The sequence below is a fragment of the Panthera onca genome, chromosome A3, assembly GCF_046562875.1.
Source record: "Panthera onca isolate mPanOnc1 chromosome A3, mPanOnc1 haplotype 2, whole genome shotgun sequence".
NCBI classification, from domain to species: Eukaryota; Metazoa; Chordata; class Mammalia; order Carnivora; family Felidae; genus Panthera; species Panthera onca.
Genome location: NC_138341.1, coordinates 53,828,937 through 53,855,989, shown reverse-complemented (window position 1 = coordinate 53,855,989; position 27,053 = coordinate 53,828,937). Strand labels below are relative to the sequence as shown.

Genomic DNA, 27,053 nt, shown 5'->3' with positions numbered 1-27,053 from the left:
TCTTTCCTATCCTGATAATGTCTGTGAACTATTGTCTCTGAATTGTTACAAAAAATGAGAGAGAAGAGTAATTTACTACTTTGGCTACCTCTATGGTAAAAAGATAACTGTCTAAATTTCTTGCATGGCACAGTCAGGAGTCAGGAGAAGCCAGTGGAAGAAGGACCAAAGCAGTTTCTCACCTTTTTTTCCACAGACTGTGCTTCATAAAATAAAGGCTGAACATAAGGCAGTTTTTCCTCAATTCAGCCTTATGTCAATGGAAATTCTGTGTATATTCTAGAACTGGGTTATCAGTTTTCAGCATTATGTTTGTTTGTTTGTTTGTTTTGGTCTTTTAGTGAGAAGTCATGTCCTATGTACATTGGGAGCTACTAGCCACATACCATTTTTTTTTTTAATTCAGTAAAGATAGTTTCAAGCATTACACAAAAAGCTAACCCATTTTAGAATATTTTTAAAAGCATTCTCCTTATTTACTTCTGTATAAAAAAAAGTAAATGAATTAAATGGGGGCAAATGAACTACTTCACACATTATGCAAAGAAGGAGCCATGAGAAATGAAGAACAAACATTAAAATATCCCTGGATAAAATCCACGTGTACAGAAGATGATTCAGGATGTTATAAATAACTCATATGAGGTAAAGCAAACATGCAATATTTATACATCAGTCTCTGAAAAAAGGGCATATTTTATTAATCCTCAAGTTCCTTAGCAGATTAATAATAAAAGCTTGGTATATATGATCAAGAAGTCCAACTGCTGGGCCCAAAGAAAACTCTAATTATTTCAAGGTGAGTTTGCTTCTTTTTCATCAGATTCATCATCCATAACCTAAAACAAAAAAACAAAAACAAACAAAGAAAACAAAGAGAATTTAAGAATTAAGAAAAGGATTAGAAATTGCTATTTTCCTGATTTTTACTCTTACTTGCTTACCTGAAATACTCTATAATAACACATGTCAATCCATTAACCACAAATCTATCAATAGTCCCCAAAGCAAAAGGTCTGTCTTATAACCTGGAATCGTAACAACACAAAAGCCAATTTAATATTAACAAATTAGTTAAGTAGTGGTCTCTTTTGCTTGTCCCCCCAAAAATCTTTCAGTAGCAGAGTCTGAGCTGGACACTGACTATAGTGATTAACTAAATGGGATTTCCTAGCCACAAGACTAATGTAATGGACTGTATGTTTGTGTGTTCGTTTGTTCTTCCCAACAGTATTCTATTTACTTAAATATATTCTGGGGAGCCACACCAAACTGTTATTATAAAAATATATATTAGAAAAATGAATCTCTAAAAAAGTAAAGAAATAAAAGATCATACTAGCAACTAATTACTTTGGTCTTACTCAGATAAAAATTCATTTTAAACCTTAGAAAAATATGAAGACATTTATTTCTATGAAGTTAAAATATTAGAAGAATACTAACAAACGCCTGATTTAAAAAATGAAAAGATTAACATCTTTTCATGGGTTAACATATTACTCAGAAAATAAAGACCAGCTCCTTTGAAGAAGAAAAGAGTTATATAAACCTAAGGAACATTTTTTTGTCTTCAACACACCTACTATAATTAAACACCAATTCAAGTTTATAATGTAACTACCAATTCATTACCCCATCCTGGACAAGTAAACAAAAATGTTCCTTTGTCAATCCACCAAAGTGTCAAATAATCCAATTCTTTAAAAAGGCACGTAAGGCACAGAGAAGATAATGGAACAAAAATAAGTTTTTCTCTTTCTTTTTTTTAATGTTTATTTTTGAGAGAGGGAGAGCAAGCGCATGCACACAGGAGGGGCAGAGAGAAGGGGGTAGACAGGATCTGAAGTGGGCTCTGCACTGACAGCAGAGAGCCCGATGTGGGGCTCAAACTCACGAACTGTGAGATCATGATGAGCTGAAGTTGGACACTTAACCAACTGGGCCAGCCAGGTGCCCCAGTTTTTTGTTTTTTTAAATCTAGAAGAATCTGGTTCTGATCCGACACTATCATGGAAAAATAATTCTCTTATAGTTTTTCTTTTGGGTTGAGTAAAAATTACATCCAAGGAACTGATATTTTATAATCAATCTCAGCAATACTCAATTCAGAGAAATTTGTCAATCACTTCCTATTTTAGGCAGAACATTCCTAAATGTGGAAAAATATTTCCAAATACTTATTTAATACAAACAAAATATACAACGTGCATAACACCCAGGGCTAGGTGTTGCAGAGGAATACAAAGACCTGGATACGATTACAAGTCTCTCAAGGAACTTACGCATAAACATAACTCTGAAACAGACACACTGAAAGAGGCTTTGGACCAAAGCAGAGCTTAATTTCAAGCAGAGGACTGATAAGGCCTTCAAAGAGGAAATGGCAGGCATTGAATCTCAACTGTCATATAATATTGGCATACCTGTTCTACACCCTCTACTTCTGGAATATAAAACTGCAGCATGTTCTGAATTCCATTTTTCAGAGTAATCATTGAACTGGGGCAGCTGGTACAAGAACCTTGGAGTTTGAGCTGTACAATGCCATCTTCAAAGCCTTTATAGATAACATCTCCTCCATCTTCCTGCACAGTTGGCCTGCGGTCACGGAATATTTGTGATGTATGTAAAAGAACTGATGTATCCATCAAAAAAATTTAAAACAACTCAGGGCTTAGGTGGTATACTGGTAAAATTCACAAAGTTAGAGCTACCTATACAATAGAGAATGAGAACTGTAGTTAGTCTCATTGGTGACTCTCTTTTTACTCTTGGATAAAATGCCAAAATTCATTCAAACATTTTCCACTTATTATATTTTAATCTTGCTTGTTAATAATCTTTTCAGGCATTTAAGATCTCAAATTTCCAAAAAATTACAGGATTACTTAAAATATACTCATTCATTTCTTTTGAATGAACAGCAGCAGACTGACATGACACATGCTGGCTTTTTTTTTCCAGGTAAACTAAGTATCAAAATATAACATTAATGTAGAAAAATGCATAAACCATGTATGAACAATTAAATGAATTTTCACAGTGTGAACACACATTTGTCCCAGGCCAACACACAATTTTAGCACCCCAGAAGTCCCCTTTGTACGTCCTCGCAACCAAAGGTAACCATTTCCTAATTGTTATTACCATTGTTTAATTCTGCCTGTTTTTTAACTTTATAATTTATAAATATAAATTCTATTTAAAAAACACACAGTATTTACTTTTTCGTATTTGGCTTATTTTACTCTTTATGAGATTCTTCCACATCATCACATAGTATTCCATTAAGTGAAAATGCCAGAATTTATCCCTGCTATTGCTGACGGACTTCTGGGCTAAATCAGGTTTTGGCTTTTACAGATTCTTGTAGATGTGTTTTGCTATACATATATATGATTGCTGGGCATATACCTGAGCATGGAATTGCTGGGTCAGGAATGCACATACATTCAGATGTAGTAGAAATGGCCATATAGTTGCCCTCTGCCCAGCTTCTCATGCTCTAGCCTCACACCAAAAATCAGCAAAATGTCCCACGGGAAGCCTTAATGAGCTTCCCTTCTCTCTAGGATCTTGTGTGCTTCAGCAGCTCTCTACTGTTTTCAAACGAAAGAAATTTATTGCATTTTATCTAGCTTTTCTGGGAGTTCTCACCGGGACCAGTGCTCTGCTACAAGCAAAAGGGTAAGCCTGCGGTTCTCCACTCATTGAAATTTACTCTTTATGGGCAACAGCTTGAAAAAAGTACTTCCCTTTTCACAATCTTCCCGAACACTGTTTAACTCATTTTTTCATTTTAAGAAATTTGGTATTACAACAAATCAAACCTAGATGGTGACTGTGAACAATAAAGTCCTTTGTTATGTTTAGACAGACTGTTTTAACATTTTGAGTGAACAGATACAATGTACAGACTTTAAATTCAACTGCCAGGGTTATCGATTGTGGTTTACATTTACTTGTACTTATTAGAGTTTTGTTTTTTTTCCCTCATGGACAACTAAAAGTAAACTGCTATTATGAACATTGCCTCTGCAGTATATTTGATTTCGGGCAGAAAGATGAGCACATACCGTATTCTGGTATCTAACAGTTCCTTAATCATTGCCACAACTTCATCATCTTCTTCAGATCCTAGAAACGATTACAAATAAAATATATTAACAGTAGAAATTTTATATCCATGCAAATACAAGTATTAAAACAGGATGATTTTAACTGTCTCATTAAAAAATAAAAGCACAGAACATGTAACTTGGTGTGGTGATACAAGACAAATGGAAATGATGGTTGGGGAGATGAAAAGATCATTCATTTGATTCTCTGAAGAAAAATTAAGGAGCACGTCAACTTGACACATGGCAATACAGGTGAGTAACGGACATAACTTGACCTACTAATGATGTTTAGGGTTTGAATTTTTTTTAGTTAATACATTTGTAAACTTTCATCATCTTCAAGGATTGAAAAATGGCAGAGAAAAAAAGACTGACTGGTTCTGATGGAAACTTTGAGACACAAAAGCACACCTACTTCATTAGTTAAGTTACATTTTTAATTTTTAAATTCACTGGTTTTCAAGATGACAATGACACTAAATATAGATGTAAGCTTTGTGGAAATTTCCAAAATGTGCTACAAATGTGAATAAAAAAAATCAGTTTTTTCATTTTGGGTCATTTTTGTTTTTCTTTTACTTCATAAGGTTATATACCGATCTTAGCCAATGCCTTTTTAAGGGTTAAAAAACATTTTTTTGAAAATAATAAATAAATAAAATAAAATTTTTCTGAGAAATTTACCTTTAGGAAAACTAAAAATACAGGTAATTCAAATTATACTATAATATACACTGGAATTCTGACACCAATGTAAGTAATAATTATCAATATTAAATTATATTAACTTTGCATCTTTTTTTAAAGTTTATTTACTTATCTTGAGAGAGACAGTGTATGCACACGCCTGCACACATGGGAAACGGGCAGAGAGAGGGGAAGAGAGAGAATCCCAAGCAGGCTGTCAGCACAGAGCCTGACTTGGAGCTCAATCTCATGAACCATGAGATCATGACCTGAGCAGAGATCAAGAGTTGGACGCTTAACCAAGTGAGCCCCAACTTTAAATCTCTTTTTTTTTTATGTTCTTTGCTTTTTAAGTCTATTTATTTATTTTTGAGAGAGGGAGCGAGTAGAGAAAGGGTAGAGAGAGAAAGTAAGAGAGAATCCGAAGCAGGCTCTGCTGTCAGCGCAGAGCCCTATGAGGGCTCAAACTCATGAACCATGAGATCAAGACCTGAGCCGAAATCAAAAGTCACATACTTAACTGACTAGGCCACCCAGGTGCCCCTTAAATCTTTTTTTAGTAAAAGAAATGAAATATAATAAAGTTAAAATTCTCTTTTGTCAAAACCTAAATTCCATTCCCCACTGTCACTTCCATAAACAACCACTACCATAATTTAGTGTGTATCTTTCTAGAATATTTACATTAAATTTACATGTACAAATTTATACAGATGAGATCCCACTACACATACCATTCTATACCTTTTTTCTATCTAATATAGCCTACAGTTCCTTATCAGCATATATACATATGCCTTAAATTTAAAATTTATGTTATTTTTAGAGAGACAGAGTGTGAGTGGGGGAGGGGCATAGAGAGAGGGAAACACAGGATCCAAAGCAGGCTCCAGGCTCTGAGCTGTTGGCACAGAGCCTGACGAGGGGCTTGAACTCATGGACCATGAGATCATGATCTGAGGTGAAGTCAGACACTTAACCGGCTGAGCCACCCAGGCACCCTGATATATCTCAATTTTTAAAATAGCTATACAGTAATTGTATAGATTTCTTTTCATTTAGCTAATTTCTCAGTTATTTCAGTTGTTTCCAGTTTGCTACTATTTCTAACAATCTGCAGCATATACACTCTGGTGTAAAGAATGATCAGTGTACTTTTGCAAATGTATCTATGAGATAAATTCCTAGTGGTGGGATATTTGAGTCAACACTTGTGTATTTTTCAATTTGGGGAGCTGTAATCAAGTGGCTCTACAAACACTCTATCAATTTTACATATATATCCACCAAGAACACCTATAGCTGTTTCATGCATTATTTGAAGTTTGCATAAATGGTATATATGTAAGAACCTGTAAATAAGCATATCCTTTGATTTTCCTTTTTCAATTAATATTTTCTTTTATATCTTTTCACATTGTATCTCCCAATCTAGTTCACTCCTTTTAATTGCTGATGTATTTTTTAAATATTTCAATGAACATGCTTCATGTACTGTTTTATGTACATTTATAAGATTCATTTCGGGTATGTATCTAGAAGTGGAAGTGTTCATCTAAAAGTGACTATACAAATATTTGTGTGTGTACATATACATGTATGTAAACACACACATGACAGTATCTTTGTGATACTAGAGAAAGGACAAATTTCATCAACAAACTGCAATAACCACAGCTAATACTTATTAAGCTCCATGTGCACTTACTCTTCCAAGTGCTTTCCACAAAATTAACATTCAAAAGGTACAAAAAGCACAAACCACAAAGAAAAAGATGAATATATGTGACTATATTAAAAAGAAAAACTTCTGTGCTTGCTTCAACAGCACAAATACTAACACCGGAATGAAACAGAGAAGATTAACATGGACTCTGAGCAAAGATTATGTGCAAATTCATGAAATGTTCTGTCTTTCAAAAAAAAAGGAAAAAGAAAAATTTCTAAATGACAAAATCCTAAACACAGTGAGAAGGTGAGGAATGGTTAGGGAGGTTATTTGCAATGAACATACCTAACAAAGGACAAACACCCAGAATATTTTTCAAAAACTTGCTAAAATCAACACAAAAGAGACAACTTAATTTTTAAACAATGGGAAAAGATTACGAACAGGAAATTTACTGACAAGAAAAATAATTGCCAATAAACATATGAAAACCTTCAGGCTCAGTGTTGATCAAGAAACTGCAACTAAAACAGGATATCATTTACACTTAACATACTGATTTAAAAAAAAAAAAAAGACAGTAGGTGATGATAAAGATGTAAGTTCAAATTCTTATATATTGCTAATTAGCATATAAATTAAAATAATTTATAATACAGCAATTCTGGTTTGAGGAACATATTATAACAAAACTTTTCACATATGCACAGACTTGTACAGGGTTGCCCACTACAGCAATGTTTGTAATAGAAATTAGCATAAATAATTCATTTGACCATAAGGAACAAATTAAGTGTAGTTTATTCATATAATAGAATACTATCTAGTACTTAAATAAACTAGAACTACATTTTTTCAAAATGGATGTATTTCAAAATATGCTCAGTGAAAAAAGGCTAATTGCATATAATATACATTAAAGTTTAAGAACAAAAACCAATACCATATATTCCCTGCAGAGACTTTTATGTGTGTAAAAGTTTGAAAAACAAACCAAGTTTCCACAAATCTCTGGAAGTAGAAAGGGGAAGGGATGCGGGTTGTGGAATTTTCGTTGTGTCTTTAATGTTTTACTTAAAAATGGGTATACAGCAATTGTGGCAAAAAACTAACATCTATGAAATCCGAAAAGAGAGAAAATTAATATACATTGTATTATTTTCTGTATGTTTGAAAATTTTTATAATTGAAAAATTTAGTTTTAGATAATCAATTTATACACAAGTTTTCAAAAATAATGGATGAAACTAGTATATGTGAAGTTCTGTTCTGCCTGGAATTGGTTCCAGAGTTAAATATGGTACAATGATAAAAATCTGCATTCTTGTGACTACTTTTTTTTTTAATGTTTATTTATTTTTGAGAGAAAGAGAGAGACAGAGTGTGAGCAAGCGAGAGGCAGAGAGACAGAAACACAGAATCCAAAGCAGGCTCCAGGCTCTGAGCTGTGAGCACAGAGCCCGATGTGGGGCTCAAACTCATGAACCATCAGATCATGACCCAAGCTGAAGTCGGACGTTTAACCAACTAAGCCACCCAGGCGTCCTAGTATTCTCATGACTTTTGAAATCAAGACAAATGTGAGGAAAGTAGAAACTTTTTTTAGAAAATGAAAATAAATATTAATTATCCAACATATTACCTGCTTCTCCCGAAGATGTTTCCTCAGTAACTAAGGGTAAGCCAGAAGCAAAGAAATCCATGATTGTTGCATAAATATCTGGTTTCAGTAAATTCCAGTCTAACTCTTCACTTTCCTGTAAATATTTAAAGGAAAATGCTATATTTCTAATCAAAAGCAAAGACTAATACCAAATAACACCCTGAATCTTTTAAGAATCGTTTCCTATATATATCCTATACTATGTAATAGCACTCATTTCTGGAGAACACATGTTAATTCCAGTTCTTTTTTTTTCAACGTTTTTTTTTTTTTTTTTTTGGGACAGAGAGACAGAGCATGAACGGGGGAGGGGCAGAGAGAGAGGGAGACACAGAATCGGAAACAGGCTCCAGGCTCCGAGCCATCAGCCCAGAGCCTGACGCGGGGCTCAAACTCACGGACCGCGAGATCGTGACCTGGCTGAAGTCGGACGCTTAACCGACTGCGCCACCCAGGCGCCCCTCCAGTTCTTAATAGATCTGGTCTATACTGACTTTTAGAAGATATAATCTTAGAACATTCCTCATGCATTTATTCATTCATTCGTCAAACTTGTGTTAAGTGTGCTGGATATACCATGTCTTGTATAGGGGATAAAGATATTTTTTCAGTGGTGAAGAGAGTTAAAATACTGCATGAATTCTGTGTTTAGAGAGAATGATAAAGAGATTTCCCATTCTTTTAAAGAAAATAGGATACAGTTACTTGACCAAATATACAAGATAACCCCCAAGTATTCAAAGAATTCAACTTACTATCTTACTCAAGAGTAGAAGAAATCCAATGACACAACTGTAGAAGCAAAACATATAATATGGTGTCTTATCTACGGCCGTTGTGCTAGAGGGCTTGTGGACCTCCAACAAGCCTGGCATCCTTAGGAAAGAATACTTAATTATGTGACCTCTGTGTTGGGTCAACTACTTGATTCCATTAAAAAAAGGCAGGATTGGGGCACCTGGGTGGCTCAGTCGGTTGAGTGTCCGACTTCGGCTCAGGTCATGATCTCACAGTTCATGAGTTCAAGCCCCACAACAGGCTCGGTGCTGACAGCTCAGAGCCTGGAGCCTGTTTCGGATTATGTCTCCTCTCTCTCTGCCCCTCTCCGACTTGCACTCTGCCTTTCTCTCTCAAAAATAAACAAACATTTAAAAAAAAAAAAAAGGATTATGGGGCACCTGGATGACTCAGTTAGTTAAGTGTCCAACTCTTGATTTTGGTTCAGGTCATGATCTCACGGTTCATGAGATGGAGCCCCGAGCCCTATGCTGGGCTCTGCTCTGACAGCATGGAGCCTGGTTGGGATTCTCTTTCTCCTCTCTCTCTCTGTCCCTACTCCATTTGCACCTGCATTCTTTCTTTCTCTCTCTCTCTCAAAAATGAATAAACTTAAAAAAAAAAAAAAGGATGGGATTATTAAATATCTAAATAGTACGAACATCTGAAAAGAGAAAGGGAGCATGTTTTGTTTTAGTTTTTTAAAGGGGAGCTCTTTAGGAGGAAAAAGTATTAGATGCAATCCATTTAGATTCTCAGGAGATTAACAGCTAGTGCCTATCCTTAAATACTATTAAAAATGAGTCTACATGCATAAAAGGGGCTATTTTTGTCATGGACTAAGAACCAACTTAGAGACAGTACACAGAAGACAAGATAAATGCGCACTGCTGTGGATATAAGAACAAAACTAGTGAGTTGCCTTAGTGATTGGGAATGGGAAATAGTTCTAGGTAACATTTTAATAAATTATTTGGAAGATGGATCAGAGGGCTACCTCAAAATCTTCATCAAATAGTGGGTTCTAGGGGCATCTAGGTGGCTCAGTCAGATAAGCGTCCATTTCAGCTAAGGTCACAATCTCGCAGTTCATGAGTTCAAGCCCCACATCAGGCTGTCTGCTATCAGCACAGAGCCTGCTTCAGATCCTCTGTCCCCCTTTCTCTCTGCCCCTCCTCTGCTTACACATGCTCCCTTTCTCTTTCTCACTCTCTCCCAAAAATAAATAAACATTTAAAAAATTTTTTAAATAAAATAATAGGCTCTACTGAATAGGGAAATATTGATAATAAAAAAAAGAAAACTATTCTGAAGTTGTCTACATGGGGGAAAAAAAAGCAGTTTATTTATTTAGAAAAAAATAAGAGGCACCTAGCTGGCTCAGTTAGTAGAGTATGTGATTCTTGATCCTGGGGTCATGAGTTCAAGCCCCATGTTGGGCATAGAGCTTACTTAAAAAAAAAAAAAAAAAATACTGAAAGTATCAAAGTTATTTCAAAGGATGGAAGAATAGAAAACTATTTTTACTCTGCTAAAGAAATGAATGATTCAGGGGAGCCTGGGTGGCTTAGTCGGTTAAGCATCCAACTTCAGCTCAGATCATGATCTCATGGTTCACGGGTTTGAGCCCCAAGTCAGGCTCTGTGCTGACAGCTCAGAGCCTGGAGCCTGCTTCGGATTCCATGTCTCCCTAATAAGCATTTTTTAATAAGCATTAAAAAAAAATTTTTTTAAAGGAATGAATGATTCACTTTAAATAAAGGGAAATGGGCAATAGCCAAAGTTATCAAGTAGATGAGAGATAGTCTATAATGAGGAAGGTAACTGAAAGAAAACAAATCTACTACTCTACCTATTAAATATCAATATATGCCCTAACTTAGATTATTTATTAGTTATATCATGTCACTTAAGGAAAAATAGTGGAGCTAGAGAAATTCCAAAAAGAGTAACTAAATTATAAACAAAAAAGGAAATAAAAGATGACTTATCAAAATCAAATCAAAGAAAAAAAACAACTCTGAAAGACATAATCACATGTTTTCATCTAAAAAAATTTTTATATGCCATGGCCTGTATATAAAAGGACTAAAAAAAACTTGTTAAAATAAATACATAATTTGCCATTTATAAAATGAAGACAAGAATACCTAGTTCTAAGGATTAAATTAGATAATATATATAAAGTACTTCTGCTATGTAAATGCCATATCAGACACGTTGGAAATATTAAACAAAAGCTGGTCCTCCCCCGACCCTTAAAAAATACCAAAGAAAGCAAATTAAAGAATAGTAAAGATAGGCCAGATGTCTCTAAACTGGTAAAGACATGGGATCAGTCAACACAGATTTACACACCACAATCCTTTTGACAGAAACCTGAAAATTTAATCTACGAAATCTTACATCATTGTTTCGTTCTACAAAAATTTCTCAAAGTGCATAGTATGTGCCAGGCATTGTTCCAGGTGAATTTAACAAGATGGACAATCTCTATCTTTAAGGAGTTTACATTCCAGTATAGGAAAGACAGGTAATAAAATTAACCGAAAAAGAAAGTGACTAAGTGACAAGTACAACGAAGACAATAAACAGGGTAATGAGCTCCTGGACAGATGGCCACTTCAACTAATATGGTCAAGAAAGGACTTTCTGAGAATGTAGGGCCACTAACACTTTCAACAACAGGGAAAAACATTTTACAATCAGGATATCCGCAAGAACTATGGCCATTGGGATTGCCACCACGGAGGAAAACCCTCACTCTCCTCCACACATAAAGAGCTACAAGAGAATCCTGGACTATTTGTACCATGTCACTAAACCAGTCCACTATTATCAGTCCGATCCGTGCATCAAGAACTCAGAGCAATCCTTTCAAATTGCTTAAGAAGAGTTAAATGGAAACTTTCGATTTTGACAAGATACTGAAAAGTGATTAAGTTCAGTGCATACATATCAACGGACAGATATAAAAGTATACATAGTTCAAATTTAAACAATTCATTTCTCACTAATCTAGTAGACTTAAAAATGAAACCACCTCTTCTAGCAGATACCACTTCAGCTGTTGGATCGGGTAGCATATTTACATAGATTTTTTTTTGACACTTAGAGGTTAACCAAGTGCTACAGAACTACACAGTGCACTGCTCATATTACAGCAGGATGTATAATGTGGGAGATGCCATGATGAAAAGAGCCCATTTTGAATGGAGACACATATTCATGCTGTTGGTCAAATATAGAAACATATAGTTTGATTATTTGTTTCTTTTTACTCTCTCATTTTAAATTAAGAACTAGTAAAAATACCAAAGCTACCAATAAAATTTCAATTATGAAATAAAAAAGGATTAGTAAAAAAATAATAATTGGAGCCTAAATTCTAGTTCTGCCCAGGTTGAGTCCTGGCCCTGCTGTAGGGTAGATATATAATCCTGGATGCTGCATTTAACCATCTGAAGCTAAAGTTTTTCTCTTTTGAAAAACAAGGGATTTGGATAATTTCAACTTGAAAATTCTACTTAATAATTAACTTGAGAAATGCGAGAAGTAAATTTAACTTGAGATTTTTAGTACCAATATGCATAAAATACAATAAGAAAGGAAATTCGGAAAGGAATGTTGGACTCGGAAAAAACTAAAAGAACTTCACATCTTATTTTATATAATCCTATGTTTACCTTTGTAACAGTGATGAAATCTGGTCCAAAAAAGACACTTTTTACTCCTTCAATCCTAAATAACTGCCTGTGAATAATAAAAAATAAGAGATAATAAAATGCTTTATTATAGAAAAGTTTAAACATAAAGGTGGAGAGAAAAGTAAAAGAGCATTTACATACCCATCACCAGCATGAACAATTCACAGCCAACAATTATCAATTCATGGCTAATCTTGTTTCATCCTTTTACCCTCTGATCTAGCAATTACTCTTAGGTAGTTACCTAAGAGGAATGAAAACATGTTCCACAAAGATGTGTACATGGACCTTTATAACAGCTTTATTTATAAAAGCCAAAAAAATATCTGGACACGTCCATCAATTAGTGAATAACTAAACAGACTGTGTGTACCTGTACAATGCAGTACTACCCAGCAATAAAAAAGAATAGACTACTGGCACATGCAAAAACAAAGAGGACTCTCAAAAGCATTGTGCTAAATGAAAAGAAGCCAGGGCTGCCTGGGTGGCTCAATTGGTTAAGCATCTGACGTTGGCTCATGGTCTCATGGTTCGTGAGTTTGAGCCCGACATTGGGCTCCACGCTAATGGTATGGAGCCTGCTTGGGATTCTCTCTCTCTCTCTCTCTCTCTCTCTCCCCCTCCCTTTCTCCACTCTGTCCCCACTTGTACTCTTTGTCTCTCAAAATAAATAAATAAACTTAAAAAGATATGTAAATAAAATAAATGGGGAAGGAAGGAAGGAAGGGAAGAAGTCAAACACAAAAGACTATATGGTGCCATTTATACGAAACTCTAGAAAAGGTAAAACTGTGGTGGCAGAAAGAAGATCAACAGTTACCAGGGTGACAGATGTGTGAACTAACTTTACTGCGGAAAGCATTCTGCAATACACATGTATATCAAGTCAGCACACTGTATACCTTAAATTTACACAATGTTTTACATCAATTATATCTCAGCAAAGCTGCAATGCATTGCCATGAAACAAAATAGTTACCAGGGTATGAAAATGAAACAAGAAGAATGAGTGCAAATAGAAATGAGGGATTTCTGCAGTGATAAAAATGTCCCTATGTTTTTATTTTAGTGGTAGTTATACAATTATATATATTTAACAAAACTCTGGACTGTACACTTAAAATTGGTGAATTTCATTTCATATAAATTATACCTCAATAGGGACGCCTGGGTGGCTCAGTCGGTTGAGCGGCTGCCTTCGGCTCAGGTCACGATCTCGCGGTCTGTGAGTTCGAGCCCCGCGTCAGGCTCTGGGCTGATGGCTCAGAGCCTGGAGCCTGCTTCCGATTCTGTGTCTCCCTCTCTCTCTGCCCCTCCCCTGCTTGCTCTCTGTCTCTGTCTCTCTCTCAAAAATAATAAACATTAAAAAAAAGAAATTTAAATTATACCTCAATAAAACTAATTTTTAAAATCCTCTAAGATAGGAGGAAGGGAGGATTATAATTTGAAAAGCCCCTACGGGATTTTGAAATGCACCTTCCTTCCCGCATCACTGATACATGTGCCATACATATCTAGTATACACTCCAGAGCAATTTCCTTTTTCCCTTATCCCCTTTTAGGAACAAAAGCTGATATACTTCAAAAAAGGTTACAGTTTACCTTTTCTTTGTCTATTATTGAAAGAGTGTTACTGGAATTACTATTTTTTTTGACGTTTATTTATTTTCAAGAGAGAGAACAAGCAAGCACATATGCACACAGAAGAAAGGGAGATAGAGAATCCCAAGTAGGTTCCCGCTGTCAGCACAGAACCTGATGCAGGGGTAGATCTCTCGAACTGTGAGATTATGACCTGAGCCAAAATCAAGAGCTGGACGCTTGACCGACTGAGCCATCCAGGCGCTCCCTGGAATTACTATTTTTAAATTATTTAGGAATTTGTCTGAAATGATGTCACCCAGGTCCTCTACACAACCATTCAACATTAAATTTATAAGAAGTTACAAGATACTTGGTTGCATAGTATGATCCAATAAACCCAAGCACAGACCTACAAGTAGGTCCTCTGATTGGCTCTGTATATCTGCACTGTTAGCAAAGCTTTTTTTTTTTCAAATGAAAGGATGGTGAGAAAAATCAACCCAATCTTTGGGCCATGTCAGTCAGGGGAACTGCTGTAGGCAAGAGTTCATAGGTTCTGTCCCTAAAGAAAGAAAAAGCTGGAAAAGTGTTTCAAACAGAGTAAACATGCTTTGCCATTTAGGTTACTTTCCTTAGGACAATTCCAACTCCTACAATGTCCAAGATATGACACCCAGAACTGAACACATATCCCAAACGTAGTCTGACTTACTCAGAGTACAAAGACTGTTACCTCTCTTGAGCTGGACACTAGGACTCTGTTAATGTTTGACTTTTTTGAGTACTGCATCATATCCAATAGAAATAACTGAAAGGTCAGATTCTTCCATCCTGTAATTGTGCTATTCATTTAAAAAATTTAAATAACAAGGCTTAACATTTGTTCCTGTTAGATTTTACCTTACTTGCTTTACCCTATCATTTTAGCCTAGTGAAACTTCTTAAAAATTCCTCTGAATTTTGCCATGTAACATACAAACAATTCCTCCCACCTGAAAATTGATAATTTTATCATTATTAATGCTGCTGACAAAGAGAATTATTGAATAAACATGGCAACCACAGAAATACTACAGATACTACGGATCCTCTTACATGTCTCTAGAGACAGATTTACACTCGACTTACATTTCGTTGTCGGTGTCCATAAGGATAGTGAGAAACAATTCAGATGCCTCTCTGAAGTAAGATACACTATCATTTACTCATTCATTCAGTTACTCATTCAACAAATATTTGAAAACTTGCTAAATATCTGACACTGTGCTAAATAAACACCAGAGATACAATGATGAGCAAGACAAACTGGTCTCGGTTTTTCAGGAAGCTTACATTCTAGCCTACAGCAAAAACATTCTCTGTTAAAACAACAAAAACGAGATTAGTTTTGCTTGACTGAAGATAATAAATTCTGTGAATCCAGGAAATGAGCTACTAATTTGAAAAGAGCTTTTGCCAACTGAACATCTGACAGAAATAATCTCCAACTTATCTGTAAGTGAACAGAGTCTTCTTACTTTTATATTCTTCCTAAATACAAAAATACATGAATTCATTCTTGATGCAAACATTTCAAACTATTTATATAAAGTGAAAATGACTCTTGACCAACCCTGTCCCCAAGTCCACTGTTACCAGTTGCGGGTACATTCTTCTAGACCTTTATGTTACTATATTTTTGTTTTGTGTTTTTTAGCTTTATATACATAATAATCATATTGTACTCACTGTTTTTTTTTTAATGTTTATTTATTTTTGAGAGAGAGAGAGAGAGAGAGAGAGAGAGAGAGAGACAGTGTGAGTGGAGGAAAAGAGAGAGGAAGACACAGAATCTGAAGCAGGCTCCAGGCTCTGAGTATCAGCACAGAGCCCGACGCAGGGCTTGAACTCACAAACTGTGAGATCGTGACCTGAGCCGAAGTAGGACACTTAACCAACTGAGCCACCCAGGTGCCCTGTACTCACTGTTCTGCAACATGCCTTCTTCACTTAACTGTATGTCTTAGAGGCCAGTCTGTGATAGTAAATGAGGGTTCTCCTCATCTTTTTTAATTATCTGCAGACTATGGATGAACAAAGTTTACTGAACTCTTCCTATTGATGAATATTTAGGTTGTTTCCAACAGGTTACCATTACCAACAAGGCTGTAAGGAAAGGAACATCCTTGTATCACCTTGTGTACCTATGTGGATGTTGTCTAAAGTGGTTTTCAACCCCACTAGTAACTTGTGAAATCAATTAGGTATTGAACAGGACTTTAATACAATACAACAGAATAGAATAAAGAGAACAAGAAAAGAAATAAGAATGTATTACACACTGTCAGGATGAAAATTGTCCCACTGAATACCTGTGTGTAATCTATCTAAATACATGTGTATATATGTACTGGGTTGTAATATAAAATGTTTCTTAGTGTCACCTGCATCAAAAAGTATGAAAAACAAGGGGCACCTGGGTGGCGCAGTCGGTTAAGCCTCCGACTTCAGCCAGGTCACGATCTCGCGGTCCGTGAGTTCGAGCCCCGCGTCAGGCTCTGGGCTGATGGCTCGGAGCCTGGAGCCTGTTTCCGATTCTGTGTCTCCCTCTCTCTCTGACCCTCCCCCGTTCATGCTCTGTCTCTCTCTGTCCCAAAAATAAATAAAAAACGTTGAAAAAAAAAATTTAAAAAAAAAAAAAAGTATGAAAAACAAATGCTCTAAGATATATTGTAATAAGTGGCATCTGTAGGTCAAAGGAAATGTGCATTTTTATTAATGAGAAATTAAAAAAAACACACCTGAGATAAGCATATTTCTGGTTCCCATAAATAAGACATATAAAACAGCTGTGTGTACAGAAGTAGTTAATCTAAGCTTTACTTTCCAAATATCCCTGGCAATCAGTATCAGACTTACATTACCAAAAATTTTAATTGATGTGGACTCTAATATTTTTTTAGGTTTATTTATTTATTTTGAGAGAGAGAAAGAGAGGGAATGCACACACACAATTGGGAGAAGAGCAGACAGAGAGAGGGAGAGAGAGAATCCCAAGCAGGCTCTGTGCTATCAGTGCAGAGCCTGACACAGGGCTTGATCCCAGGAATCGTGAGATCATGACCTGAGCTGAAATCAATCAGATGCTTAACTGACTGAGCCACCCAGGCGCCTCAGGACTATAATATTTCTTATTATAATGTCTCTAGCTATTATTAAAAAGAGGTTCATTCTAATAATTTTATCATTTGTCCTTCATCTGACATACATTTAACATGTCTTAATCTAGTGAATTTTATTTTTTTTAATGCTTATTTTTTTATTTTGAGAGAGAGAGAGACAGACAGACAGACTGTGGGGGAGGCCAGAGAGAGAGGGGGACAGAGGATCTGAAGTGAGCTCTGTGCTGACAGCAGACAGCTTGATGCAGGACTCAAACTCACAAACCATGAAATCATGACCTGAGCCGAAGTCAGCCACTTAACCAAATGAGCCACCCAGGCGCCCCTCTAGTGAATTTTAAAACGGTCTCCCAATGACTGGTCTTTAAAAAATCATGGCAAACCTGATAACTATTATTATTTATAGTTCTGAATGGAATATTTTAGAAACTATTTCATTTTGAAATATCTAAAAATTTAGCTATCCTTAGGGAAAAAAATTAACAAGTTTTCACTGTTTTTTTATAAACAGTTTTAAATATTTGGAATGAAAATTTATATTATCATTTTAATAAATTTTTTTAAGTAAAAATACAAATTCTTATTTAGCCATGATATAGATCTCTCAAATACATCACTTTTCAAGGGTTCCCTAATATCAACTATTATTTTCCTTTATCTCTTACCTGAAAAGAAAATAAAGCATTCTTTACGTTGAAAACTGTGCAGTGCACATAAAAATGCGATTACTAAATGAGGCTGCCTCACCCCCAAAGTCAGTTATGTTTCTTGGTAAAAGCAAATAAGAAATAGCAATATACCTAGCCAGAGGGGAGCGAAATGCTGCAGCTGGTGTGGGAAAATCCATGGTCCTTGTGTCAAGAACTGGTTTTCCTGGAATAAATTTTAAACTGTTGGGATTTGGGGTATCTTGTGTTTGAATAAACATGTATCTCACTAAAAGAGAAAAAAGAAGAAAGAATGTTACTCCAGAAAAAAATGGTAGTTACGTTTATGGACTATGAAGTGCTCATTTTCAAAGAATCAAAAGAAGTAAAAAAAAGAAAATAAAGCTTTATTGTCCAAGCTGATGAAATAATTTTTAAAGACAACAATGAAAAAAAATAAAATAAAATAAAATAAAATAAAATAAAATAAAGACAACAATGAACTTTATCAATATAGGATAAATGCATTGAATTTTATATTAATACTGATTATTTGGGGCTCCTCGGTGGCTCAATTGGTTAAGCGTCCGACTTTGGCTCAGGTCATGATCTCACGGTTCATGGGTTCCAGCCCTGCGTCAGGCTCTGCACTGACAGCTCAGAATCTGGAACCTGCTTCAGATTCTGTGTCTCCCTTTCTCTCTGCCCCCTCCCCCACCCATACCCTGTCTTTCTCTCTCAAAAATAAACATTAAAAAAATTTTTTTTAAATAAAAGAAAATAAGGCTTTATTGCCCAAGAAGCCAAAATAATTTTTAAAGACAACAATGAACTTTATCAATATAGGATAATTGCAATGAATTTTATAGTAATACTGATTATTTAGTTTTGTTACTCAACACTTTCTACCAATATCCTACTTAAAAAAAATTTTTTTAATGCTTATTCATTTTTTGAGACAGAGAAAGAGAGAGAGAGAGAGAGACAGAGAGAGAGACAGAGAGCACGAGCAGGGGAGGGGCAGAGAGAGAGAGACACAGAATCGGAAGCAGGCTCCAAGCTCTGAGCTGTCAGCACACAGCCCAACGCAGGGCTTGAACCCACAAAGAGTGAGATCATGACCTGAGCCGAAGTTGGCCACTTAACCAACTGAGCCACCCAGCATCCCAGCAGTATCCTACTTTTAACGAGGAAGGCATATCATCATTCCAGAGTCTTTAATATATTTTATTTGTTGACTTAGTACTAATGGCTATCGTAATCATAAATCATCATCACCATGATATTAAAGACAATAAAATGTTAATTCTTTTCTTTCCAAAGTGCTTCCATTCTTTTATTATTATTTTTTTAAATGTTTATTTATTTTTGAGAGAGACAGAATGAGAGTGGGTGGGCAGGGAGAGAGGGAGGCGCAGAATCCGAAGCAGGCTCCAGGCTCTGAGCTGTCAGCACAGAGCCCGATGTGGGGCTCGAACTCACGAGCTGTGAGATCGTGACCTGAGCCGAAGTCAGACGCTCAACCAACTGAGCCACCCAGGCACCCCTCCATTCTTTTATTTCTTTAAAAAATGTTTACGTATTTATTTTGAGAGAGAGCACACGCATGTGCATGTGTGTGCACAAGGTGGGGAAGGGCAGAGAGAGAGGGAGAGGAATCTCTAGCTGGACTGTGGACCCAATGTGGAGCTCAACTCCAGAAACCATGAGATCATGACCTGAGCTGAAATCAAAAGTCAGATGCTCAACTGACTGAGCCACCCCAGAAGTTACTGGTTACCATTCTTTTAAAGACAAATTTATAATAGTAACTAATATTTATTGTGTATGTACTTACTACATGCCAGAGACAGGGCTGAGTGCTTTATATATATTTAAGCCTTTAATAATACTATGAAGAATCCCTATTACAGTAAAACCTTGGTTTGCAAGCATAATTCATTCTGGAAGCATGCTTTTACATCAAAGCAAATTTCCCCATAAGAAATAATGGAAACTCAGATGATTCGTTCCACAACCAAAAAAATATTCATATAAAAATGATTATAATACTGTAATATAATACAAAATAATACAGAAAATACAAAATATAAGGAAAAATAAACAAATTAAGCTGCACTTACCTTTGAAAACCTTCGTGGCTGGTGTGAGGGAGGAAGGTTATTGTGTAGAATGACTTTCACTATCACTAACAGAATCACTGAGCTGTCTACTGGCTGAATGGAATCTTTTTCTGCCTGGGGGCCAATGTATATGCTCACACGGATGTTGACTACAGTACAGTATTAATAAATTTTTGTCATATACTGTATTTAATGTAACTGGCAATAAAGCAGCTGAGGAAAGGTCTATATCTGCAGGCAGCCTGACCTAGAATGAAGCGAAGCATTCCTAAGCTTACTCTTGTATGGAAAAGCAAAGGACTGTCCCTAGGTGCTTTGAAGTGGCAAAAAATACACTAGTGCCAGCTGTGGGCCACTCCCAATGTTCTGAAAAATCACTGATTTCTGCCAAACACCACGGTCTGAGACTGAGCATGTGAGCATGGGAGACAATCACTCACAATCCCGCAGTGAGAGAGTGAGAGAGAGAGAGAGAGAGAGAGAGAGAGGGAGAACTACTGGCTCAGTTGTGATCATGTGACGTCTGGCATCATGTACTACTCATATTGCAAGACATCGCTCGTTTATCAAGTTAAAATTTATTAGAAATGTTTGCTTGCCTTGCAGAACACTCGCAGAACAAGTTACCCACAATCCAAAGTTCTACTGTATTCCCATATTACAAATGAAGAAACTGAAGCTTACAGTTAAGTAATTTGCCCAATGGTATAGTCAGTGACATTATAAATTATCATGAAAGTGGAAATCTATGTGAATTACTTTCTGGAATATTTTTAACTTATCTTTACATGTTCTTCTTTGCTTCTTCTAGGGCCAAGAAGGAATTAAGAATGAATTCATTAAAGGAGTAAAAAATGAACAGAATCTTCACTCTCCTACCTTGCTATTATGATAATAGCTTGTAGGACAGAAGATAGTACTGGGGTTTTAATAGTCTTAAAACTACTAAACAGGTCCTGATTATTTATTATGAAAATAAACCTTCCAACCAAAACAAGACAATTCTCATCTTAGAGCAGTACACTGAAATAGATTAATTTATTTAATAGTTATCATGTGCTGGGCCACGATGCTAAGCACTCTCTGTGAATTACATAATTTAATCCTTCCATTCTCTCAAGGAAACACCGTTTTTATCCTATTTTATAAATAAGGAAACTAAAGCTCAAAGTCACTCAGCTAATCAAGAGACAGAGACAGGATTCAAGCCCCACCAATCTCCTACCATGGACTTGCTTGACCACTATACATACTGCCACTCCACACTTAGTGTCAAGCATTCAGAGGAAAATACATTTAAGATCAGTCTTCCTATCCTGTCATAATCCTCGTATCATACGTCTAAGGAAAAGCAGTAAAATATCAAAAAGCAACAGTTTTATTTTTTTTTTAAGTTTATTTACTTATTTTGAGAGAGAGAGAAAGCGTGAGTCTGCTTCAGATTCTGTGTGTGTGTCTCTCTCTCTGCCTCTCCCCCACTCATGCTCTGTCTCTCTCTCTCTCTCAAAAGTAAATAGACATTAAAAAAGAAAGAAAGAAAGGACTATCACCAATTTCTATAAATATAAAGACAACAAGCTTCTTTTAACCTTGGTTATGACCAATCATTTGGTAAGGCCTTTCTTAATAATTTATTGGTAACCAAAATCTCTGCACACATTAAACACTCTACCACAATATTTGAAGAATTAAATCTGGCATCTTTCTTTCTTTCTTTTAAAAGCTTTTATTTGAGAGAAAGAAAGAGTACACAAGTGAGGGAGAGGGGCAGAAGAAAAGAGAAAGAAAGAAAGAGAGAGAGAGAGAGAGAGAGAGAGAGAGAGAGAGAGAGAACCTCAAGCAGGCTCTACGCTCAGCTCAGAGTCTGATGTGGGGCTCGATCCCACGACCCTGGGATCATGATCTGAGCTGAAATCAAGAGTTGAATGCTCAACCAACTGAGCCACCCAGGCACCCCATGGCATTTTTCTACTCAGTCCATCTGTGTACAACTATACACGCAGTAAGAAAGGTTTTTAGAAATACTTGAAGGTAATAATTGTAAACATGGGGCGCCTGGCTGGCTCAATCAGAAGGGCATGCCACTCTCGATCTGAGGGTCATTCAACCCCCATGTTGGGTGTAGAGATTACTAAAAACATAAAAACTTTAAAAAAAACTATAAATGTAAAAAAAAATTTAGGACAGCATAATCTATATATACTTTTTGAAGTAGAAAATATATGATAACACAACATAAACTTTCTCTCTTGACAATGAGCAAAGCTATTTCAAAATAGTAATTTGACTTGGCATTAACAAAATCATTCCAATTATAGTCTAAACTGGATTTAATTTGATATTCCAGAAATGACACCCAGGTCCATCATCCAGAAAGATACCCCTGAATGTGTCATAAGGGTTCCAACAAAATAGACTGATCTAAAATAATTTTCCTATTATGCTTGGTCTAATAGGTAATAGGTAGGAAGAAGCTCTTCCAAAACTATAGATGTATGGTGCTTAAAGTTAGTATCAAAGACTATGATCAGTGGGTTTCCAATTTGAAAAGCATGAGGACCACATAATTCCACCCTACAAAATTTAAAAGTCCAATTAAAGTAGCTTAACATGCTGAGTTACTATTTATGCCTAAATTTTCATTCTGTGATTCAAGGAAACATGCAAGGTTCTCCTCTTCTTGCCCCAGTATACAGGGGACGTAAGGTCTCTTATCTACCCAGATCTAGATCATGTGGTTAGCCAGAGTCAGCCACCTGCCAGAGTACAGCCACAAGGTGTTCAAGGCAGTGATAGAAATGGGAGAGGGCCCAAGAGCTAAATCCAAACTCTTATAGCTCCATAAGTACACAAAGGCACAGATTTACACACAGACACAGAGACAGCTCCCAAGGTTCCCTAACCACATGACACTGGTCACAGTTCAATAATTTTCAAATCCTGTCTTCATTATTTCCAATATTAACAAAAATAAAAGAAAAAAAAGCATGTAACATCAACAAAATTATCAAGAAAGCCATAGTTAATTGATTTGGATGAAAAAAAAGAAAAATTACATCAAAAGTACTATTTCCTGAAGCCTTGATGAAAGCTAGAAATTTACTGATTTTAGGTGCATTCTTGTCAAAATAAGAAGGGCAGGAGCTTAAAATACATACAAGTTTTTTAAACAAACCCATTTGTAACTTCTTTTTATATTTTCATTTCAGAAATCATTTCCTGAACAATGCTCCAGAAGATGTGTTATACAAGATACCGAGATTTAATTGATCTATTGGACACTGTGCTCAGGATTCTTGAAATCTAATGCCAAGCATACCTGTAACAGTCAAGCATGAAGTTATGATACAAAAAAACGCCATGTTCTTTTATGCATCTGAACAGGAAATTTACAAACTCTCATCTTTTATGATCCACAAAATTTTGAGCATAGTTTCATTAGTTTCTGAAACATAATTTGTTTTAAAGAGATGAAATTTTACCTGTGTTACATAAGGTTGCAGGCAGTGGGAAAAGCGGTCTTTGTACAAACTGATGCAGAGGCTGTTTTGTCATGGTATACAGATTCATCATAGGACAGAATCTACATTTAAAAACAAACAAAAATGACATTTCAAGAGATAATCTTCTAAGCTCAGTTTCTACTTCTTATACACACACACACACACACACACACACACACACACATATATATATAAATAATGAAAATAACAACAAAGCTGAATTTTCATTCTCCATCCACATTATTTCCCCTTCTTTAGGCAAGCAATATCTGCAAACAATTTAAAAACATGAGCTCAAATGGAAATTTATAGTCTTGATAACTGAGTGTACACAGGATTGTGCAATATGCAATGTAAGAAACAGAAATGCAACTACATTTGTGATTTATAACCTGGATTCCCAGGCTCTTAGCTATGCATGAAGGATGCAAAGAACTACCAATTGCTTTTTTCCTTCTTTTCAAACTTTAAAAAAAACTAGGTGATAGAGTCACATGGTTCAAAATTCAAAGGGAACAAAAGTAAATACTTTGAAGTCTCCCTCCCTTTTCTGTCTCTACCATCATGCTTTCCTGGAGAGAACCAATACTACCTGTTCTGAAAGGTATCTCAATACTTCAAAAAGTCTAACAGAAAGTGTACTGTTCTCCTCCAAACCACTAAAGAAGGTACTAATCTATATATGCTTTTTTTTTTTAAGTTTATCTATTTATTTTGAGAGAGAGAGAGAGAGAGAGAGAGAGAGAGAGAGAGAATCCAAAGCAGGCTCCAGCTTTCATCACAGAGCCCAATGTGGGGCTCGATCCCACAAACTGTGAGATCATGACCTGAGCCAAAATCAAGAGTCGGACGCTTAACACACTGAGCCACCCAGGCTCCCCTATATATATGCTTCTAGACTGGAAACCTCTTAAGCCAGTGTTTGTAACTTTGGTTATTTCTCTGTGATAGAGAAGTACCAATTGGTTATTTTTTCATGGTTTTAACAAATTAAAAATGAAGGGAGAAGGGAAAACAAATATTACCAAAAAAGGAAAAAAATTTTTCAGTAAAAATTTTTAGAAGTCTGATGCAAGTTACTTTAAAATCCAGTTTACTTTAGAATACTATTGCTATCAGGATGCCTGGGTGGCTCAGTTGGTTAAGCGTCTGACTTGGGCTCAGGTCATGACCTTGCAATCTGTGGGTTCGAGCCCCACATCAGGCTCTGTGCTGACAGCTCAGAGCCTGGAGCCTGCTTCAGAGTCTGTGTCTCCCTCTGTCTCTGCCCCTCCCCCACTTGTACTCTGTCTCTCAAAAATGAATAAACATTAAAAAAAATTGTTTTTTAAAGAATACTATTGCTTTCTTCAGTTTTCATTTCACAGCAGTTGCTAAATAATTTTAAATATATATATGATCACTTAAAAATATTTTCTCTGATTATTTTTATCTGCAAACTCATTAAGGGAAGGGGTGTATCCATTTCTGTGCCCCTCAGCAGCAAGCATGACGGATGGCCTCAGTTCTTCATTTCTTTTTTTTTTTTTTTTTTTTTTTTTTTTTAAATTTTTTTTTTTCAACGTTTTTTATTTTTGGGACAGAGAGAGACAGAGCATGAACGGGGGAGGGGCAGAGAGAGAGGGAGACACAGAATCGGAAACAGGCTCCAGGCTCCGAGCCATCAGCCCAGAGCCTGACGCGGGGCTCGAACTCACGGACCGCGAGACCGTGACCTGGCTGAAGTCGGACGCTTAACCGACTGCGCCACCCAGGCGCCCCAGTTCTTCATTTCTAAAATGAAATATTCACAGCTACCTCAAAGACTGAGCCATAAAAGGATCCAGATAATCCATGTAAAGTGCATACATCAGTGCCTAGCCTTGTAGTTAGAGTTCAGTAAATGTTGGCTACCACTATTATTACGTGATAGGTGCCCAATTAATTACTGAATGAGGTTTAAGGCTTGGGGTGAAAACATTTTTATCCATAGCTCACTGCCTAAATCTTGACTATGCTGGAATATGGGAATACACACTGAAGACCGGTATTCTTATCCCTTAGGCCCACAGAAAAGGCAACAGAACGGATGGATACTGTGACACAGATGGGTTTAAAGTGACAAATAGTAAAGGAGAGGGGGGGCCTCGGTGGCTCAGTCGGTTGAGCCACCAACTACTCTTGATTTGGGCTCAGGTCATGATCTCAAGGTTCAGGAGATGGAGCCCAGTGCCAGCCTCTGCACTGGCAGCATGAAGCCTGCCTGGGATTCTCTCTCCCTCTCTCTGTCCCTCCCCTGCTCATATATTCACTCTCTCAATCTCTCTCTCTCTAAATAAATAAACTTAAAAAAAAAAAAAAATAGTAACGGTAAGTTAAATTCTTCCAGTAAGACATCTACCAAAACAGCACAGGGGGATAGTAGGTGGCTAACAAATCTTTCAGCAAACTTAATGCTTTTAAATTTCAAGGACATCGTTAGCACTAAAATCCCTAACATTCACTAGGTGAAACCCTGTAGGCCCTTTTGTCCTTTTGTTCCAGTGGCAAAATCAGGGTGACACCTACTTAAGTTATCAATCCTTTTCATCTAACCAACGTTGACAGATGTCACTGGGAGGCCAAACTCAAAGGCGGGTTGCACAAAAGGGGAAAAAACAAGGCAACAGGGTGGCTCTAGGTGATACGGGGGAAATCTAGGGGTCTAGATTCTCATCAGAATTCCATCACTTAGAAGCTATATGACCTCATACAGGTCACGTCCCCTTTTCTGGGCCTACTGAGAAAATGAGGAATTGAGGTATTTTCTCCCATTCTGTAGATATTTTGATTTGTGTTTAAAAAGCAGAGGGACTGCACATGATGGAAAGGCTGGAGGGGACCACACTGATTTTTAAAATATCTCCTCCGTGGGGTCTCTGCAGCCAGTCTCTGCGGGCCTCCCCACCGCAGGGATTCAGGCGCCGGATTTCAGCGCCTGGGACCGGGCGCCGCAGATCCCGCCCGAATTGAGGGCGCAGCGCCGCCTCACCGATAGGCGCCCACCTCGGGGCGAGACCCCCCAACTGAAGCGACGGGGGCGCACCCGAAAGCTCGGTCAGGGGCACTTCTGCCCACCCCGCTGTGGGGGCAGCGGCCACTCCGCTGGTTAACTAAGCCCAGCGGCACGCCTGTGCGGAGCTCCTGGCTCGTCACCTACCGCCTACACAGCCTTGCAGCTGCAGCCGCAGCTCCCCAACCCAGCCGGGCCGCCGCTGCCATCTTAGTCCGAGTGCGCAGCAAGTGGGGCAGCTCTCGCCGCTTCGCCGACGGGCGGAAGCCCCGCGCAGGCGCAGGCCGGCCAGAAGCGGGACAGGCTCCGTGGAGAGCGTACCCTGCCGGCGGGGGGCGGTGCTGCTGCTGGTGGGACGGGAACCTCGCTCCCGG

General features: G+C 37.0%; 1 protein-coding gene and 1 non-coding gene across 5 annotated transcripts; one reads left to right on the top strand and one right to left on the bottom strand.

The window, feature by feature from the left end:
• Positions 1-678: 678 nt before the first annotated feature.
• On the bottom strand, positions 679-27,035 carry NFU1 (NFU1 iron-sulfur cluster scaffold). 4 transcript variants are annotated; one of them, XM_060659382.3, is made up of 8 exons: positions 26,827-27,035; positions 23,628-23,728; positions 18,176-18,311; positions 12,607-12,673; positions 8,123-8,237; positions 4,080-4,140; positions 2,427-2,601; positions 679-839 (listed from the first exon to the last, which is right to left on the bottom strand). In XM_060659382.3, exons 1-8 carry the CDS (start codon positions 26,886-26,888, stop codon positions 795-797), a joined length of 762 nt encoding a protein of 253 aa, XP_060515365.2. In that variant the 5' UTR covers positions 26,889-27,035; the 3' UTR covers positions 679-794. The 4 variants fall into 4 exon arrangements, with proteins under 4 accessions (XP_060515365.2, XP_060515371.2, XP_078300708.2 ...); XM_060659388.3 differs by having other exon boundaries at positions 18,176-18,248; XM_078444582.2 differs by lacking the exon at positions 26,827-27,035 and adding an exon at positions 26,196-26,259.
• LOC132672661 (U6 spliceosomal RNA) lies at positions 6,624-6,730 on the top strand. Its single transcript, XR_009607633.1, has one exon. It is a non-coding gene; the product is annotated as a U6 spliceosomal RNA (small nuclear RNA).
• Positions 27,036-27,053: the final 18 nt, after the last annotated feature.

Bases quoted from the DNA above. Each gene is read 5' to 3' on its own strand.
- NFU1 (XM_060659382.3), bottom strand. From the start codon at position 26,888: ATGGCAGCGGCGGCCCGGCTGGGTTGGGGAGCTGCGGCTGCAGCTGCA. The intron at 4,141-8,122 runs GTAATATGTTGG...AATCGTTTCTAG, and splicing joins AACATCTTCGGGAGAAGCAG to GATCTGAAGAAGATGATGAA. The intron at 2,602-4,079 runs GTATGTGCTCAT...CCGTGACCGCAG, and splicing joins CTGTTAGATACCAGAATACG to GCCAACTGTGCAGGAAGATG.